The sequence below is a fragment of the Elephas maximus genome, chromosome 1 (assembly GCF_024166365.1).
Source record: "Elephas maximus indicus isolate mEleMax1 chromosome 1, mEleMax1 primary haplotype, whole genome shotgun sequence".
Lineage (NCBI taxonomy): Eukaryota > Metazoa > Chordata > Mammalia > Proboscidea > Elephantidae > Elephas > Elephas maximus.
Genome location: NC_064819.1, coordinates 21418008 through 21435925, shown reverse-complemented (window position 1 = coordinate 21435925; position 17918 = coordinate 21418008). Strand labels below are relative to the sequence as shown.

Here is a 17918-nt window from a genome sequence, read left to right as displayed (position 1 = left end):
TAACTCTGAGCCCTCATTTAGCTGGTCTCTGGGAAATTCGACTGCTGTCATTTTTGGTGGTTCTTCAGATATAGAAAGTAAAATAAAATTTGGTACTCTTTCATTAAAAAAAAAAAAACAGTTACCGTCAAGTCAATTCCAACTCATGGTGACCTCATACGTGCAGAATATAACTCGACTCCATAGGGTTTTCAAGGCTGTGACTTTTCAGAAGCTGATGGCCAGGCCTTTTTTCTGAGGTACCTTTGGGTAGATTCAAACCACCAAACTTTCGGTTAGTAGTCAAGTGCCTAACTCTTTGTTCCACCCAGACACTCTCCTCTTTCTAGTCTCTAGGAATCTCTGCTGTCCAACTTTTGCTTCTCCGGGCCCTCTCTTCCACTCCAGGTCTCCTAGCAAAATCCTATCCCCGGACTGAAGCTTTCATAGAAGACCAGAAGACCCATGGAGAGCCTTCTGCTCCTGCTAACATCCCCGAGGCAAGGAATTACAAAAGCTGACTATCTTTTCAATAGGGGAAGGAAAAGGGAATCTGTAAAAAAATTCCATAAATTCAATTTTAAAAAATGTATCTCACTTCGTTAGTTTGTGCAGCTGAAGCAGGACTTCAGTTTGAATATTTACAATGCAGTCACACTTTCTTGGTTAATAAGGTATCTGACTGGAAGTCCTCAGTGCAGTTTTTCCTAATCGATCGCTACAATATCAGTGAAGCCTTCAAAAAATATGAGAACATATAAAAATGACAAAAACTGAGAGTCAGTCAGAATCATGGAGGGAAAACCACTAAGTGCAAAATCTATTGAGCAAAATAAAAGATTATAGCTGTTGGTCAATACATACTCGGCCACATAAAACAAAGTAAACCCTGCAGCCTAGAAGAACAGCAGAAGAAGAAAAAGAGAGGTCTGTGCAGGGATGGACTACCCAATAAACAAAGTATGCACGGGCTTCCTTGTGCTTACTTACTAATCTGTAGTGCACAGTTTCACCTGTTTTTCACCATCATCAGAGATGTGAAGTTATGCACTATGGATTAATAAATAAACACAAGTCAGCTGTGCTTAATGTAAGCCTGCGCCTACCGTGTTTTCTGGTTAATCCGCTCAAAAGGGATTGAAGGGTATTCAACTTTCAGGACTGTTCCATGAGACAGCGAAAAAATATTTCAGATCAGAAAAGAAAAGAAGAGGACATTATAAGTAAAGAGTTAACATGGTGCCTAGCACATAAGGGAATGTCCGTGGGTCATAGTAATCACAGTAGTTATTATAATAGAAGGATCAAGGGGAAGATTATATCCTGGAATTTATTATCTGTGAGTTTATTTTATTATAGGACAAAAGCATTTTTTAGACAATGATTTGTCATCTTCCATACAATGAAAGAACCTTGATCTTGATGATAGAGGCGCAGAAAGCAATAAAGATTCCTGAAGTAAATATTTCAAGATTTACAATGCAAGAGTAAAACAGAAACTACTTAGGAGGCAGACAAAAGCTAAAGTGCCACTGCAGAAAATCAAATCGTGCCGTGGAGTTCAAACTTGAAATTCCTTTCCCGATTGCAGGAAAAAAGAACAAAGGTAGGAAAACCATAAAAAAGAAAATGATAGGTATGAAGGACAAAGACGATAGGTACAATTTAAAAAGAACAGCTATTCCCAGGCATGGCAGAATAAACAGATGCCTTCACACACACACACACACACACACACACACACACACACACACACACACACACACACTCCTTTTATCAGGGAGAGATCAGTCGAAAGAATTTAATCGGAGTTGGGGAGTAGGCACAATAATAGCCCCCCAAAAATGTCCATATTCTAATTCCTGAAATTTGTGAATATGGTAATGGGGAATTAGGTTACAGATGGAACTAAGGTTGTAATAGCTGATCTTAAAATAACTGATTGCCACTGAGTTGATCCCAATTCATGGCGACCCTAAGTGTGTCAGAGTAGGGCTGTACTCCACTCTGTGACCTTACGGAAGAAGATCGTCAGGGCTAGTTTCCATGGCACCACAGGCTGCATGGGAACCATCAATCTTTGGGTTAGCAGCCAAGCATAGACTGTTTCCACCATCCAGGAAGCTGACCTGAAAACAGGGAGATCTTCTTTGCATTCCCTGATGTTTCCCTACTAACACTGAACATCTGGATTATCTGGATGGGCCAAGTGTAACCGCAAAGGTCCCTAAGTGTGAAAGAGGGAGACAGAAGAGTCGGTGTTAGCGATGCGACATTGGAAAGACTTGACCGGCATTGGTGGCTTTGGAGATGGAAGGGAGCCACAAGCCAAGGAATTCTGACAGCCTCTAGGGGCCAAAAAATCTTCTTCCTTCCTAGAAGCTGGAAAACGGATTCCTCTCTAAAGCCTCCAGAAAGGAATGCAGGCCTGACAGCATCTTGAGTTTAGCTCAGTGCGACCCATTTCTGATTCTGACCCCAAAATTTAAAATGATAAATTTGTGTTGTTTTAAGCCATTAAATTTATGACAATAGAAAACTGACGTCGCTGTTATTAGGTGCCAACGAGTCGGTTCGGACTCTTAGAGACCCTATAGGATGGAGTAGAACAGCCCCGTAGGGTTTCCAAGGAGCTGCTGGTGGATTTAAACTGCCTACCTTTCGGTTAGCAGCCGAGCTCTTAACCACTAGGCCACCAGGACTCCACGTAAAACAAATACCTGCTGGAATCTGTTCTAAATGTTACCCATGTCTTTGTTTCTTCCCTTTTATACTCATCTTCTGCCTCTCAGCCTTACACTGATGCTACTTTCTGTTGTATACAGTTTATTTCCTTCTAGATACTTCTCTGAGTTTTTTTTTTTTTTTGCAAGAAGCACATGATAAATATTAACTTTTTATTGCAAAAAGTTCAGAACATATACTAAGTGAACAGGAAAGCATAATGAACCCTCCTGTCCTTACCACCCAGCTTCAACAACTACCAACGTTCTGCCATTGTTTTGTGTAAACTCCACCCACTTCTACTCTCCCCAAGCAATTATCTTGATAGATGATCGATGTAAAATGTACAGACACCAATCTGAAATTTGTAATGTACAAACCTTAGCCATACATTTTGACACATGGAAGCGCCTAGGTAACTCACGCCCCTATTATGAGATGGACTATTTCCCTCTCCCTGGAAATTTCCGTGTCCCTCCTCCTCGTAGTCATCATCCCCATTTTGCCTATTCTAAAACGTCTTATGGAGTTCCTGGGTGGTGTTAACACGCTCAGCTGCTAACGGAAAGGTTGGAGGTTCGAGTTCACCCAGAGGCACCTCAGAACAAAGGCCTGGAGATCTATTTCTGAAAAATCAGCCATTGAAAACCCTAGGGAGCACAGTTTTACTCTGACTGACACACATGGGGTCGCCATGAGTTGGAATTGACTCAAAGGTAGCTGGTAGAACATGGTATAAACGGAATCACACAGTGTGTCCTCTTCTGGGTTTAACATAACATCTATTAGATTCATTCACGTTGCTACATGTATCAGTAGGTCCTTACTTGTTGTTACAGAGTAGTATTTCATTATACAGATGGGCTTATCCATTTGTTTACCCATTTTCTTGTTGATCAACATTTGATATGACCCCTGTTTGGGGCTATTGTGAACAGAGCTGCTATAAACATCTTTTGTACAAGCTATTGGGGCTCGTATGTTTTTATTTCTCTTAGATGAATCCCTAGGAGTGGAATTGCTGAGTCAAAGGGGAGGTACACGTTTAATTTTATAAGAAACTGCCAAATATTTTTCCAAAGTGGTTATTTCATTTTACAGTTCCGTCCGCAATTCCTGGAGTTCTGGATGCTCAGGAACTTGGTACCTGTCAGTGTTTCTAGTTTTAGCAATTCTAGTGAGTATATGGAGTCCCTGAGTGGTGCAAACAGTTAATGCTTTTGGCTGCTAACTGAAAAATTGGAAGTTCGAACCCAACCACAGGTGCTTTGGAAGAAAGGCCTAACAATCTACTTCTGAAAAAATTGGCATTGAAAACCCTACGGAGCATAGCTCTGCTCTGTCACACGTGAGGTCACCATGAGTCGGTGTTGACGCGATGGCAGCTGGTTTTGGTTTAGCGAGCATATAGTGGTGTCTCATTGTGGTTTGAATTTGCATTTCCCTGATAACCAATAACACTGAACACTTCATTTATATGTGTTTTATACATATATCTTTGTGCAGTGTCTGAATTTTTGCCTGTTTTTTAAGTCACTTTTTAAAAAGTTTTGTAAATTTCTTGTGAATTCCAGATAGGAGTCCTTTGTCAGTTGTATGGTCTATAAATATTCCTCCCAGCTTGCGGTTTGCCTATTCACTTTCTCAGTGGTGGCTGTTTGAAGAGCATATGTATTTAAGTTTGAAGAAGTTCAATTTATCATTTATAGTATTACTCTCTGTGACCTAAGAAATCATTGCCTACTCCTAGGTTTCTAAACTATTTTCCTAAAAGCTTTATAGTGTGATTATGGTACAAATATGTGTGACTTTGACTAGTTTTTTTTCTTTCTCTGCAGGAAACCACAGAGGAAGAGTGCAAGATCAAGGAACTTGGAGATCTCCCAGGAAGAATTTTGTAAAAGCAATATTGCTAACATTTAAATATAAAACTTGTGAAAATGAACCAAAATATTTCGGTTTCTACTAACATCTGTCATTATCACTCTTTCTGAAGATTTTGGATTCTTTGCTAACTCCGAAAAGTTGTCTCTTTGGAGGCCAAGGTAAATGTTTTGAGAGTTTTAACTTTCATGGAATTGGTGGATTAAAAATTTAGTTGAAAATGATAAAATTATTTTACCAATTCTGAGCCAGGAAACCTTTTTTTTAATTTTTTTTTTTTAAGTAAATAATACACCTTAACCCATCCTGTAAAATTCGGGTAGTAGTAGCAGCTTCAGAATCTAACTTCAGGCAGGTAATGACCAGGATCAAGCCTAAACGGATTTCCATGAGGTAGAGATCAGGCATACCTCCACCCTCCAAACTTTTTACCAGTTCTGACACCAGCTGTCCCTCCCACAGCACTCTCTACTTCTCTGCTGGGTTTGATAATCCATTATAATGATCACATAGAACTCACAGATAATATCTACAGTTAAGTGGTTTATTAGGGAATTAACAGGGTACAACTCAGGACCAGAATCAACAGGGTATAGCTCAGGATCAGGAAGCATGTAGGCAAAGTCTCCCTTCTTCAGTGCAGGACAGCACTCTTAGGTCCTTTCAGCTGGGCAGGCCTCCCCTCAGCCCCCTCAGGACAGGCTTCTCTTGGCCCTGCCATTTGTCTTCAGTGGCTCTGCCTCTGGTCTCTACCACTGGGCCCCTTTGGGGCCTGTCGCTGCCTTTAATGTTACAGCCCTTGAACCATGTTACAGCTCTTCTAGGAGGTTCCTTGCCTCCTCTCTCTACTTCTCTCTTCTTTCTCCTTTCTGTTTCTCCTTACTTCCTGTCCTCCTGCTTCCTATCTGAAAAACCTCTGTGGGGTTGGCTGTATATATATGTACATGCATACATACACAACTCCTTGTCCATTTCAAGGCATGGCCCCTGGCGGGGAGGGGCCACAAACTGACCAATCCACTCTCAGTAGGCCACAGACCCTTCATCGGCATAGTAGGCTATAGTTGCCTCATTTGCATAGTCCATTGACCAATCCCTGAAAGGCGTATACCAATCACAGTCCAGGATCAGTCAAAAAGCATCAAACCACAAGTTATTCCCAGGTTACCCAGGAAATGTCAATCAACCTGGACAAAAGTAACAAGCCTTCTAGGGTAGAAAACTAGGGCTTAGGGGGAAAATCTCTGAAGTTATTTTTGCAAAGAACCAAAGCAAAAGACCACATAAAGGAACTCGTTTCACCACACATCCAAAGAATATAAAAGGGTTTATAATAAAATTAAGTCCCTCTCCTACTCATGACCCAACATCCTCAAGCTCTTCCCCTGAACCTACCCTTCACCAGGACTCATCAACTCAAATGTCTTCCTGGGTCAAGCAAGTGATATGAATGATTATATTTATTATACAATTACATGTTAGGCTCTATTCTTTCAATGGAAACCCTGGTGGCATAGTGGTTAAGTGCTATGGCTACTAACCAAAGGGTTGGCAGTTCGAATCTGCCAGGCGCTCCTTGGAAACTCTATGGGGCAGTTCGACTCTGTCCTATAGGGTTGCTATGAGTTGGAATTGACTCGACGGCACTGGGTTTTTTTTTGTTTTTTTTTTTTTATTCTTTCAATATCACATAGTCCATTTGTATAGTACTTCAGGGGAAAAATGATCTGTCTTTGCTACCTAGTGCTGCCATAACAGAAACACCACAAGTGGGTGGCTTTAGTGAACAGAAATTTATTTTCTCACAGTTCAGAAGGCTAGAAGTCTAAATTCAGGGCATGGCTCTTCCTTATCTCTTTTAACTTCTAGTAGCTGCCAGCAATCCTTAGCTTTCCTGAGCTTGCAGATACATCCGTCTCTGTTCATGTCTTCCCTTTCCCTCCTGTGCCACTATGTCCGTTCTGCTCTTTATATAACTCAGAAATGATTAGGTTTAGGATCCACTTTACTCAGGTACAACCTCATTCATAGCATGAAAAAACCTCTATCTCCTACCAGGGTCATGATTACAGGTACAAGGGTTAGAATTTCAACACACAGTTTTGGTGGACACAATTCCATTCATAATATGCTCTTTGTCATTCTTAAAACACCTGGCCCTTTCAGGCTGTCATTTTCTCAGTTTTAACGTAAGTAGTGGTTTACTTTCGTCTTATTTTATTAAGAAAATTACATCACAAGCTTCATGATAAATCGCTATTGATATAGATCTCAATTTCAGAAAGACTTTAAGAAAGAGGGTGAACTGCTGGCAAGGGAATGTTTGTCTGAAGGAGAGAACCAATAGTTGGCTCCAGGTTCCAACTGATTTTTGACAAGTAAGAATGTAGGCTCAGCGTTGTCGGATCTTCTGACATTTTAAGAGAAACCAGAAATTCTTTTCTTCGTGTAAAATTTCCTGGGTTTTAAATGTTGGCAACAGATCCAATATTATTTTTAAAATACTGGATAGGCCAACCTTGTACAAGCCAAACAAAACACGTCTGTGAGCTGAATTTGCACCACTGGTGGCAGTTCGGTTACGCAACGTTTAGTTTTTTTGTTCCCTGTGTGATACTATATATTGGATATTGTTTTTCCTTATTAAAACATAGAGATTGAGCTCATATGGTTGTATGGTGCTTCATGGTATGAATGTAATTATTTCACTAACTCCTATCTATGGACATGTATGTTGGTCACAATCTTTTGCTATTTCATACAATGTGGAAATAAACATCCTTACACATACATCTTTGCACATATGTGAGAGTGAGGCCATAACATAAATGCCTAGAAAAGAGACTGCAAAACAAGGACTTTGTAGAATGTAACCAGTTGCCAATTCCGACTCATGGGAACTCCGTGTGTGCCAAGTAGAACTGTGTTCCATATGGTTTGCAATGGCTGATTATTCAGAAGTTGCTTGCCAGGCATTTCTTCCAAGGCACCTCTGGATGGTCTCAGACCTCCAACCTTTATATTAGCAGCAGAGCACATTAACTAAAATGCAAAGAGAACCTACATATGAAAAGAATTTTTATTAGTCATTGTTGCTTTTTTTTTTTCTAAAACAAATAGGAAATAACAGTAGCAAAGAAATTTTTGCACAATCTTACAATCCTGAAAAGATGTACAGTTTGCACGGGTCAGTATAGCAAGTTCCTATCTGGATCTGCCATTAACCAGTCACCATAGTAAATATAATATTAAATTCTCAGAGTCCTGTGTCTGGGAAGCTTACTATCAATGGCTGGGCCCAATACTTGATGTTCTCAGTGAATGGATTCAGGGTTCTGATTCTGATGATTCAGGGAAAAGGAATTTTCTTCACATTCAGTGTGTGTGTGTGAGGTGCCCTTGAAATGAAGAGACGGCAGAGGACCCTTTGATTTTGGTCCTCAATATGCCATTAATTGGCTTTCTGATCTTTCACTGGTCACATTCCTTTTATGGATCTCAGTTCCCTCATACAACATAAAGCAATAGAATTGGAAAGGTGGGGAGAAGGGATATTTAAAGTCATGGATCCGGCTGAGACTACCCAGGGAGAGCGTGAAGACAGAGAATGCAAGGGGCCGAGGTCTGAGATCTGGGACCCTTCAACAATGGTAGGTCTGGTGAGGAGGAGGAGCAGCTCCTGAATGAAGCAAACAGAAGAAGGTGATGCCCTGAATGCCAAGAGAGCGAAGTCCATTAAGGAGTGAACATGTGAGCTGAACGGTGCTGAGAGGTCCAGTGACCATTGAAGCCGGGCAACACGGAATTTTTAGAGACCGTGACAAGGGCCATTTCAACTAACTGGTCGGGATTAAAAAACAGATGAAAGCCAGATGAAAACTGAATAATCAAAATTACTTTTGATGCCTTTATAAACTACACAAGCTTATTCCATCCCTATTTAAAGAAAACAAACAGAAAAAGTGCCCAGTCCATTCTAACTCATAGCGACCCCATAGGACAGAGGGAACTTCCCCATAGGGTTTCCAAGGAGCAGCTGGTGGATTCGAACAGCCAACCTTTTGCTTAGCAGGTGAGTGCTTAACCACTGTGCCACCAGGACTCAGTTGTGGTGTAGTAATTAAGAGAAACCCCATGGGGTCGCTATGAGTCAGAATGAACTCTGACGGCAATTCCACTGCCATACCCACCCCACGGCCGTCCTGTCGATTCCGACTCCACTGCCATAGCCAGTCCATTCTAACTCAGAGAGACAGAGTAGAGCTGCCCCATAGAGTTTCCAAGGTGCGCCTGGTGGGTTTGAACTGCCAACTTCTTGGTTAGCAGTTGTAACACTTAACCACTAGGCCACCAGGGCTTCCACTGCTCTAGCTGGCCTAATTGATCCTAGCTCCTTTCAGATGTTGAGAGATTTTAAGACGCTTAACCTTTTAACCTGTTCAGCAGTCCTCCTCCTTCCTCCCAAGATTGTTCTAAGGATATAAAAGTGCTTTGTAAACAAAGACACTGAACAAAAGAATGGGGCAAAGGGGCAATTGCTGGGTTTTCATTACTCTATTACTCCAAACATTGTATACTCTCTAGGCTTCTCTAACCTCCGCCAATACCTAAATTTTATTCAAGTGGTCATCGCCACCGGGTAAGAATTTATCAATCAGGATTTTCAAGCCCCTCTTTTCAGCGCTCCACCCGCAAAGTCCCTTTCAACTCTGTAACAGCGAGGCCAGAATTCAGAATACCAGCCCGAAACCAAGGCAAGCTGGGTAGGAGCTGTGCACGCATGCGCTGGTCCTGCACGGACCGTTTATGCTCCTGGTTTAGGAACGGTGGGGTGGTTGTTTTCCTGAAGGACCGAGTACGGGTGCCGGTTGGGCTCTTGCGGAAGTCCATGCGCCATTGGGAGAGCCACGGCCGCTGCTCTGTGCCCTTGTTGCCCAGCGCCTTAACCTGGGTCCTTCCCGGACCGGAGCGGGACTGGGGCTGACAGCAGGGCTCCCGCGTGGCCCTCCCGGCGCCTGTGTGACCTTCCCGCTGGTGGGATGTGGCGACTACGGCGGGCCGCCGTGGCCTGGTGAGTGTGGGCCCCGACCTGGCCCCGTTACTTCTGGGGCCACCGGAAAGCAGGGTAGCACTGTCGCTCCCTCTAGAACGTACAGTTGACTCTTAGGCCGGGGCGGGGGCAGTGGGAGGATTTCGGGGTGTTTTTGAGTATTCGGACTGACCGGAGCCCTAATTTAGCTTACCTGCGGTGCCGGTTCCGGTACCGGACCCTTCCCAGCCCCTGTCCCACTGGAGGGCTCTGGGCACCTCTCAGCCTTGGCCCGTCTCTCGTTGTCGTCTTGTCGCTGCCTTTGGCCCTTCTGCCCTTGCTGTTATCTCTGTCTTGCTTGCTTCTCGTTTCTGCGCTCTCACTCCTCGGTCTCCGGCTCTGTCCGTGTGTCACCCTTTCCGCCTCTCTGACTCGCTCTGTTTTTCTCCCTTCCACCTCCCGCCAGTGCACACAGCTTCTGCAGGTAACCCGGCTTTTCTCTCTCTCGGAGTGAAGGAGATTTGGAGTCAGATCTGGAGCTGGACGCACAGGGGGTCATAGGCGGTGACTACAGATAGCTTTTTAATAGCACCTCTTTTTAGTGTTTAGAGAGACTTGGTTTGGGTTGCAGAGTGCTGACTGTGACACCACCTTTTCAGTCATACTCTCGGTGTTGCCTTGGCCTGGTTTAATCCTGAATAGAAAAATCGCAGACATTTATCGTAAGGGTTGCTATATGCATATTAGTGACATCTAGTTTGACTTTGTCTTTACCCGTATTTGTGTTCCAATATTCTTAGATAACTTCAGGTTTAACTCATTGGTACAGGTGTTTGGCAGTAATACAAATCAAGCAAAGTTAAAAAAAAAAAAAGGATTTCCTGAGTTAGTCTCTGAACACTTGCTTTGATTCCCCCCCACCCCATAATTTTTAAAATGGTGTAATTTATTTGTTTAGGATTGATGGCATACCGTAGTTACAATTTTAGTCAATTAAATATTTGCATAGTTATTTTAATCACATTGAATCTTAATTTCTGAGTAAATATTTGATTATTTTTTCTTTGGTATACAGCCTTTGGTACTGAAGTAAGTTGTTTACATCCTTTTTTTATTTCTACTACTCAATATTTACTGGGGAAACATCTAATTTTCTCTAAATAAAAAGAGAAAAGGCTTTGCAGAGAATAACATATTCTCTTGAAGCAATTAAAACTTGTAGGAAAATGAACCAGAGACTACATCATCCTGAGACCAAAACAACTAGATGGTGCCCGGCTACAGCCAATGACTACCCTGACAGGGAACACAGCAGAGAACCCCTGAGGGAGCAGGAGAGCAGTGGGATGCAACTTCAAATTCTCATAAAAAGACTAAACTGAGACTAGAAGGACCCTGGAGGTCATGGTCCCCAGACCTTCTGTCAGCCCAGGACAGGAACTGTTCCCAAAGCCAACTCTTCAGACAGGGATTGGACTATGGGATAGAAAATGGTACTGGTGAAGAGTGAGCTTCTTGGATCAAGTAGACACATGAGACTCTGTAGGCAGCTCCAGCCTGGAGGGGAGATGAGAGGGCAGAGGGGGCAAGAAGCTGGCGGAATGGACATGGAAAGAGAGAGTGCAGGGAAGGAGTGTGCTGTCGCATTAGGGGGAGAGCAACTAGGAGTATATAAACCAAAAACCCAGTGCCGTCAAGTCGATTCCGACTCATAGCGACCCTATTTAGCAAGGTGTATATAAATTTTTGTGTGAGAGACTGACTTGATTTGTAAACTTTCACTTAAAGCACAATAAAAATTAAAAAAAAAAAAGATGTAGGAAAAGCTTTAAAAATTGAGTGAAAAAGCAAACTGATTTATAATCCATGTTGTTTGTTAATACAACTGGATGAGGTTGGACTGCATTATTTTTACAGCTGCTATGGACTCTGAATGGAGATCATGACTTAAAAGTGTCTCATGCAGATCTACACAGCTTAGCTTACTGGAGAAGTAGCGATATGGAAGGCCAGAAGCCTCAGGCTCGGGAATCTGTCTTTTGCTGTAGTTCCTCAGCTTGCTTAAAGGAATACATTTAAATTCTTATTCTCTAACGGATGAGAACATAAATATTTTTGACATCCATATCTAAATACGGAGCCCTGGTGGCACAGTGGTTAAGAGCTTGGCTGCTAACCAGAAGGTCAGCAGTTCAAATCCTCCAGCTACTGCTTGGAAGTCCTATGGGGCAGTTCTACTCTGTCCTATAGGGTCGCTATGAGTCAGAATCGACTCAATGGCAGTGGTATTGTATCTAAATATGCGCTTGAAGATGTGAGAAGACTAACGACCATATGTTATAATAAATATTTGAATAATATTGTTGAAAAAAGAAGTTACAGGTTAATAGAGATAGTAGGTGATTTCTGAAAAAATAAAATCCCTGTTTTGCATCACATTTGTTCTTTAGTTTGACTGAATATAGAAATCTATATGCAAGATCCTTTTCCTTCAGAACTGTGAAGGCAGTACTACCTTTTCTTCTAGCATCCGTAGTTGCTGATGAGAACTCTCATCGCGAATCTGTTTTCTGTGTTTGTAGGTTTCCTTTTCTCTTTTTCCCTTTCTTGGGAACTTTTAGGATCTCTGGTTTATCCTTTATTTTAACATTTTCAGGGCTTTGTACACATGTGGGCTTTCTTTCCCCCCACTCATCTGGCCTGGCTCCTAGTGGGCCCTTCATTAAAAAGATTCCTATCTTCCTTCAGCTCTGGGAATTTTTTTTCCCTGTTTCTTTATTTTCTTTCTTTCATTGTTCATGTTCTTTTTCTGCCTAGGCACCTATTAGATGAATATTGGTTTTATTAAATTGATCCTGTATGTCTGTGATTTCCACAATGTGAACTGTATCCATCATTTGTTTAAAAAACGTATGTATGTACCCAATAGGTATATGCACATTTACTAGTTTTTAAATTACATAGTGCACTTCTGTAGTGATTACTTATATTGTGACCTACCCTAGCATAATCTTAAAGAGTGAGATACAGAAAATTTTGTGTCTAGAAGGTTCAGTACTTTCTTCCTAAACCCCACTGGGTCCTTTTGTGCATCCCATGGGAGGACACCACTTCTCTACGTCACTTAGTTTTTCTCTCATGTTCTCCAGCTCTTCTGTGCTAAGTTCTGGAGAATTTCCTTAATTCATTTTCTGGACTTGCTGGTGATTTATTTTTGTCGTAGCTTTAAGTCCCATGGACTTATTGGAAAAAAAAAATTATTAAACTCTTAACAGTATGTTTAATTCTGTAAGCTTTGTATTGTTTTATTGATCGCTATTTTTTGATAATGACCAGCTTTTATTTTGTCTGCAGTAGCTTCAGCAGTTCTCCTGAGAAGACTAATTAGGATTTCTTATCTCTGCTTTTTCCAGGATAATAATTTTGTTGTTAATCTTGGCCTTCATCGTAAGAACTGCTACTTTTCTGCAGGAGTCTGGTTATGTAATGGGATTTAAATGCGAAGGACTCATGATTGACGTCGATGTGTTGTGTGGGTTACCCCAAAAGGAGGGGGCTGATTTAGCAAACTATGTGATTTAGGTGTATGATGTATCAACTAGGAGGCTTCACTTTAGCTCTATACACACACACACACATACACACACACACACAGGCACACACACACCTAGCTCTTCCCCAGGAGACTGGATTGGAATAGGGGAGCGTGACTCAAGCAGCCTTTCCCCAAATGGTGCTTCAGTAAGTGCCTCGGATTTCTTCTCTTTCCGTTCTCCTTCCCTGTATTTCAGAAGACAGTGAAAACTGTTCCTCTCCCACGTGAACGTTGAGCTCAGAGCATCGTCTTGAATCGGAAGCTCTAGAAGTGATTCTTGAGGGTATCTTCTCCAAACACTAGGATTTTGCTTTGGGTCCGTTACCTTTTCCAGGGGACTAATTTTCACATGTGGTTTCTGGCTTGAAATAGTGGACTGCCATACTCCCTGTCTCTGTCCTTGCTATTGCTGGTACCTTTGTGAAAAATAGGAATTTTAGGGATTTCAAGGTAAAAGGAGGGACAAAATAACGAAAAGCAAAAACATTTCAGGAATATAACCTCTCAGACCTGGAGTCCATTAAAAAAACCAAACCAAACTCATTACCGTCGAGTCAGTTGTGACTCATAGTGACCCTATAGGATAGAGTAGAACTGCCCCATAGAGTTTCCAAGGAGCTGCTGGTGGATTTGAACTGCTGACCTTTTGATTAGCAGCCAAGTCCTTAACCTCTGTGCCACCAGGGCTCCCTACTAGTTGGAGATACATTTGGGTTAACTCTTTTCTGGAAAAAAAAAAAAAATGCACCTAACTTCATGAGGCCCTGGACACTTTTTAACTCAGTATTGAAGTCACTCCTGAAGTTCATCCTTCAGCCAAAGATTACACAGGTCTGTACGGCCCACAGTAATGTGAGGGTCAATCATATAGACTAATGGGCACACCAGCCCAAAAGCTGAGACAAGAAGGCAGGAAGGGACAGGTAAGCTGGAGGAATGGAGAAAGGGAACCTGGGTGGAAAAGGGGAGAGTGTTGACGCGTTGTGGGGTTGGCAGCCAATGCCGCAAAAGAATTTGTGTATTAACTGTTTATTGAGAAACTAATTTGCTCTGTAAACTTTCACCTAAATCACAATTTAAAAGAATAACTCTGTGAAGACTAAAAGGCTATTAATTATTCATACATTAGTGGAGTTTGTTGTCAGTTGCCACGCTCACGGCCACCCCATGGGTGCAGAGTAGAACTGCTCCATAGGGTTTTCAGGGCTGTGACCTTTTGGAGGCAGATCACCAGTCTTCTGACTGTCTCCTGGTGTGCCTCTGGGTGGGTTCAAACCGCCAACCTTTTCGGCTTGTTGCTAAGCATTTAACCATATGCACCACCTAGGGATGTGCATATATAGACGAGCACTCTGGCTGTACTATGGCTTTAAATAGATTAGCTAGAATGTGGAAATGGAGTCTTTTTTTCTCTTTTGCTTCCTCTAAGATGAAAGTGACTTGATTTATGATTCCTGAAAAGGCAGGAGAGAAAGAATTCCAGAGAGCCCAGCCTTTAATGGGCTGAGAACATTTGGTGTAATCTCAGTGGCTTGCTTCCATGCCTTCCTCCTCATCTGAATTTCTTTCCACTTTTGACTCTTCATTTCCCACTTAACTTTAAAGTTATTTTTTCTGGGCCATTTTCACTGACAACCTCAACACCTAAGGACCGTTCTCTTTCCTCTAAACTCTTGTGCTGCCTCTAATGTTCTTTTAACAAGGAGCCCTGGTGGTGCAGTGGATAAGTGCTCAGCTGCTAACTGGAAGGTCCGAAGTTTGATCCCACCAGCAGTTTCGCAGGAGTAAAGATCTGGCAGTCTGATCAGTGAAGATTACGGCCTTGAAACCCTATGGAACAGTTCTATTCTGTCATATGGAGTCGCTATGCATTGGAATCAGTGCGATGGCACACAACAACAATTCTTTTGACTTGGAAGCATTTGTCATGCTGTCAACTTTTATCTGTGTATGATTGCTGGGGTGCAGGCAGTTTTGAAGCTAGGATAGGGCTTTGCTTTTTACATGTGCCGAGTTCGAGGTCTCTGGGTGCACAGTTTGTGCTTGACTACTCGACTGCTACTAACCTAAAGGTTGGCAATTGTGGCCACTTTGCAGGAGAAAGGACTGGCAATCTGTGTTCGTAAAGATTACAGCCAATAGAGCAGTTCTGCCCTGTAACACGTGGGATCGCCATGAGTCGGAAGCTGTGGCATCCGGTTTGGTTTGGTTTTTTGGTTTGAGTTTGAGATCAGAAGAATGTAGTCTCTTGGTTAATAAAAGAAGACAGGGATTTAATTTTTATAAGATGGGGAAAATTACCGTTTATCTTGGACACAAAGATAGAAGAACATGTACATGTTATACCAACTTTTTTTTTTAATTGTGGTAAAAATAAATACAGTAAAACCTACAAAAGCCGGAGCCTGTATAAGGTGGAAACCTGTCAGAGAAGGAAAACTCAAGTATTTTCCACTAATAGAGAGCAATAGAAAGATGGTAAGACTGTATCCTGTCAAGGGCAGGAAATTTGCTAGACCTGGAAAAACAGGGCTGTCCCATCAAGTTCCGGCTCTCATGGTTTTCAGTGTCTAACAACAACAAAAAAAAACCTGTGCTCTTTTAACCATTTTGAACTGTGCAGGTATGTGGCATCATTTACGTTTACCGTGTTGTACAGCCCTCATCCCCGTCTGTCTCCAGAAGTTCCTCATCATCCCAAACAGAAACTCCCAACCCCTGGTCAACTCCTGTCTTCGTACATTTGCCTGTTCTAGGTATTTCATAGAGGTGGGTTCATAAATCTGTCTTTTGTGTATGACTTATTTCACTCAGATAATGTTTTCAAGGACCACCCATGTCATAGCAGGTTCAGGACTTCATTTCTCTTTATGACTGAAATATTTTCATTGTGTGGATTACCACATTTTGTTTATCCATTCTTCCGTGTTGGTGGACACTTGGGTTCTCACCTTTTGGCTATTGTGAGTAACACTGCTGTGAACACTTGCATTCAAGTATCACATATAACAATGTTTAAAAAGAAGGTAAATGTTTTTGTGACCAGAGGTAACACTGACATGTAGAGTTACAAATGAGCAGGGTGTCTCAACCGATAATGTGTTTACATTTTTTCCCCTATTAAATCCTATTGCCCTCAGATTTCCCGAGTAGGAAGGTTCTGAATCAGAACAGTGCCCAGTGTCAGGCTGGGGCTCCCGAGCAGGTGGCGTCTACTCTGAATGTTGCCTCACTTCCTCTCTGCAGCCCCTCCTGCTTATGCGTCTGCGTCTCACACTCTTCCCCAGCTCTTCCCCACTAATGCCACGTGTGGAAAGAATTACCTGTCAGGCTGACCTGAGATTCAGTTCCTCTTCTGCCATTTGCTAGTCATTCTACCTGAGGCAAAATTCGGCTCGAGGAAACAAATTTGTAAAGTAAGGTTGCTTGCTTTACTGGGTTTTCCTGAGAATTAACAGTAGCATTTGTGGAAACGTCTAGCAGAGTTCCTGGCGCTTAGAAGAAGCAAAGAAGACACCTCTCATCCCCCACCATCCTTCACAGGTTGCTGGTGTGTCCCCTGATTCCTTTCTCTTAAGAGGCTTACAGTTCCATGTAATTCAGTGAATTAGTATTTTAAAACTTAGATCTGCACATAGTCAGCACTATGAATGTGTGTTGAATAAAAGATCAGGCAAAAGGTTGCTAACTGTTTATCCCCTACTGAAAAGGAATTATGTTACATCTAGGTTCTCTTTTAGGGCTATTTTGCTCCTTTCATTTTCTGGGGAGGCAGGTGTCTGAGGTGGAATTGATTTTTCTCTAATTTCCATTCCTGGGCTATCTCAGAATGGGAGACACAGATGAAGGGGCAAAGAATACCAGTTCTAAGCTGCTGGGATGTTTGTACTTGAAAGCGGAAGTTTGCATGCATTTTAAAGTTAATAAAATAACTCCCCACCTTTTCTTTTTTCAGTTTAATTCCCTAGACCAGGGTCATAGCTCACATGGAGTGAATTGGCTTGCACGTTCTGGAGTCCCACCACCAGGGTTCGAACCCCACCTTTACTCTTTATATCAGTGCGGGCATGGGCAAGCTGTTTATATTTTTGTGCCACATTTTCCTCTCTGTAAAATGGAGATATTGTTAGTTCTTTCTTCATAAAACAATTAATAGGATTAAATGAGGTCACATATGTGGGAACAGTGCCTGGCACATAGTAAAAGGCAGACAGTGTGAGCTGTTGTCTGATACGGTGTGGTCGTGTGTGTACGCATGCATGCCATCTCTTTAGGAGGTGGCTGTTTTCATGTAGTTTCCTTATGCTGATACCGTGTCTGATCTTTTCCCCATACCCATTTTTCTTTCAGTGAGGTCTGCCAATCCTTAGTGAAGCATAGCTCTGGAATAAAAGGAAGTTTACCACTACAAAAACTGCATTTGGTTTCACGAAGTATTTATCATTCGCATCATCCTACCTTAAAGCTTCAAAGACCCGAGTTAAGGACATCATTTCAGCTGTTCTCCACTCTAACTAACCTTCCTTTACGTAAATTGAAGCTTTCTCCAGTTAAATATGGCTACCAGCCTCACAGGAATTTTTGGCCAGCGAGATTAGCTGCAAGGCTCTTAAAACTTCGATATATCATCCTAGGATCTGCTGTTGGGGGTGGCTATACGGCCAAAAAGGTGAGTTTCAGTTTGCTTCTGGTTTTCCATTTATTCCA

The 17918-nt window shown here is 42.2% G+C and overlaps 1 protein-coding gene across 4 annotated transcripts in view; it reads left to right on the top strand.

The window, feature by feature from the left end:
* Nucleotides 1-9451: 9451 nt before the first annotated feature.
* OPA1 (OPA1 mitochondrial dynamin like GTPase) overlaps nt 9452-17918 on the top strand; it is a 99176-nt gene continuing 90709 nt past the window's right edge. For all 4 annotated transcript variants that reach the window (XM_049880193.1, XM_049880176.1, XM_049880185.1 and 1 more), the window contains exons 1-2: nt 9452-9658; nt 17562-17880. In XM_049880193.1, the coding sequence (XP_049736150.1) occupies nt 9627-9658; nt 17562-17880 (351 nt within the window). In that variant the 5' untranslated portion in view covers nt 9452-9626. The remainder of the gene's footprint in view (nt 9659-17561; nt 17881-17918) is intronic.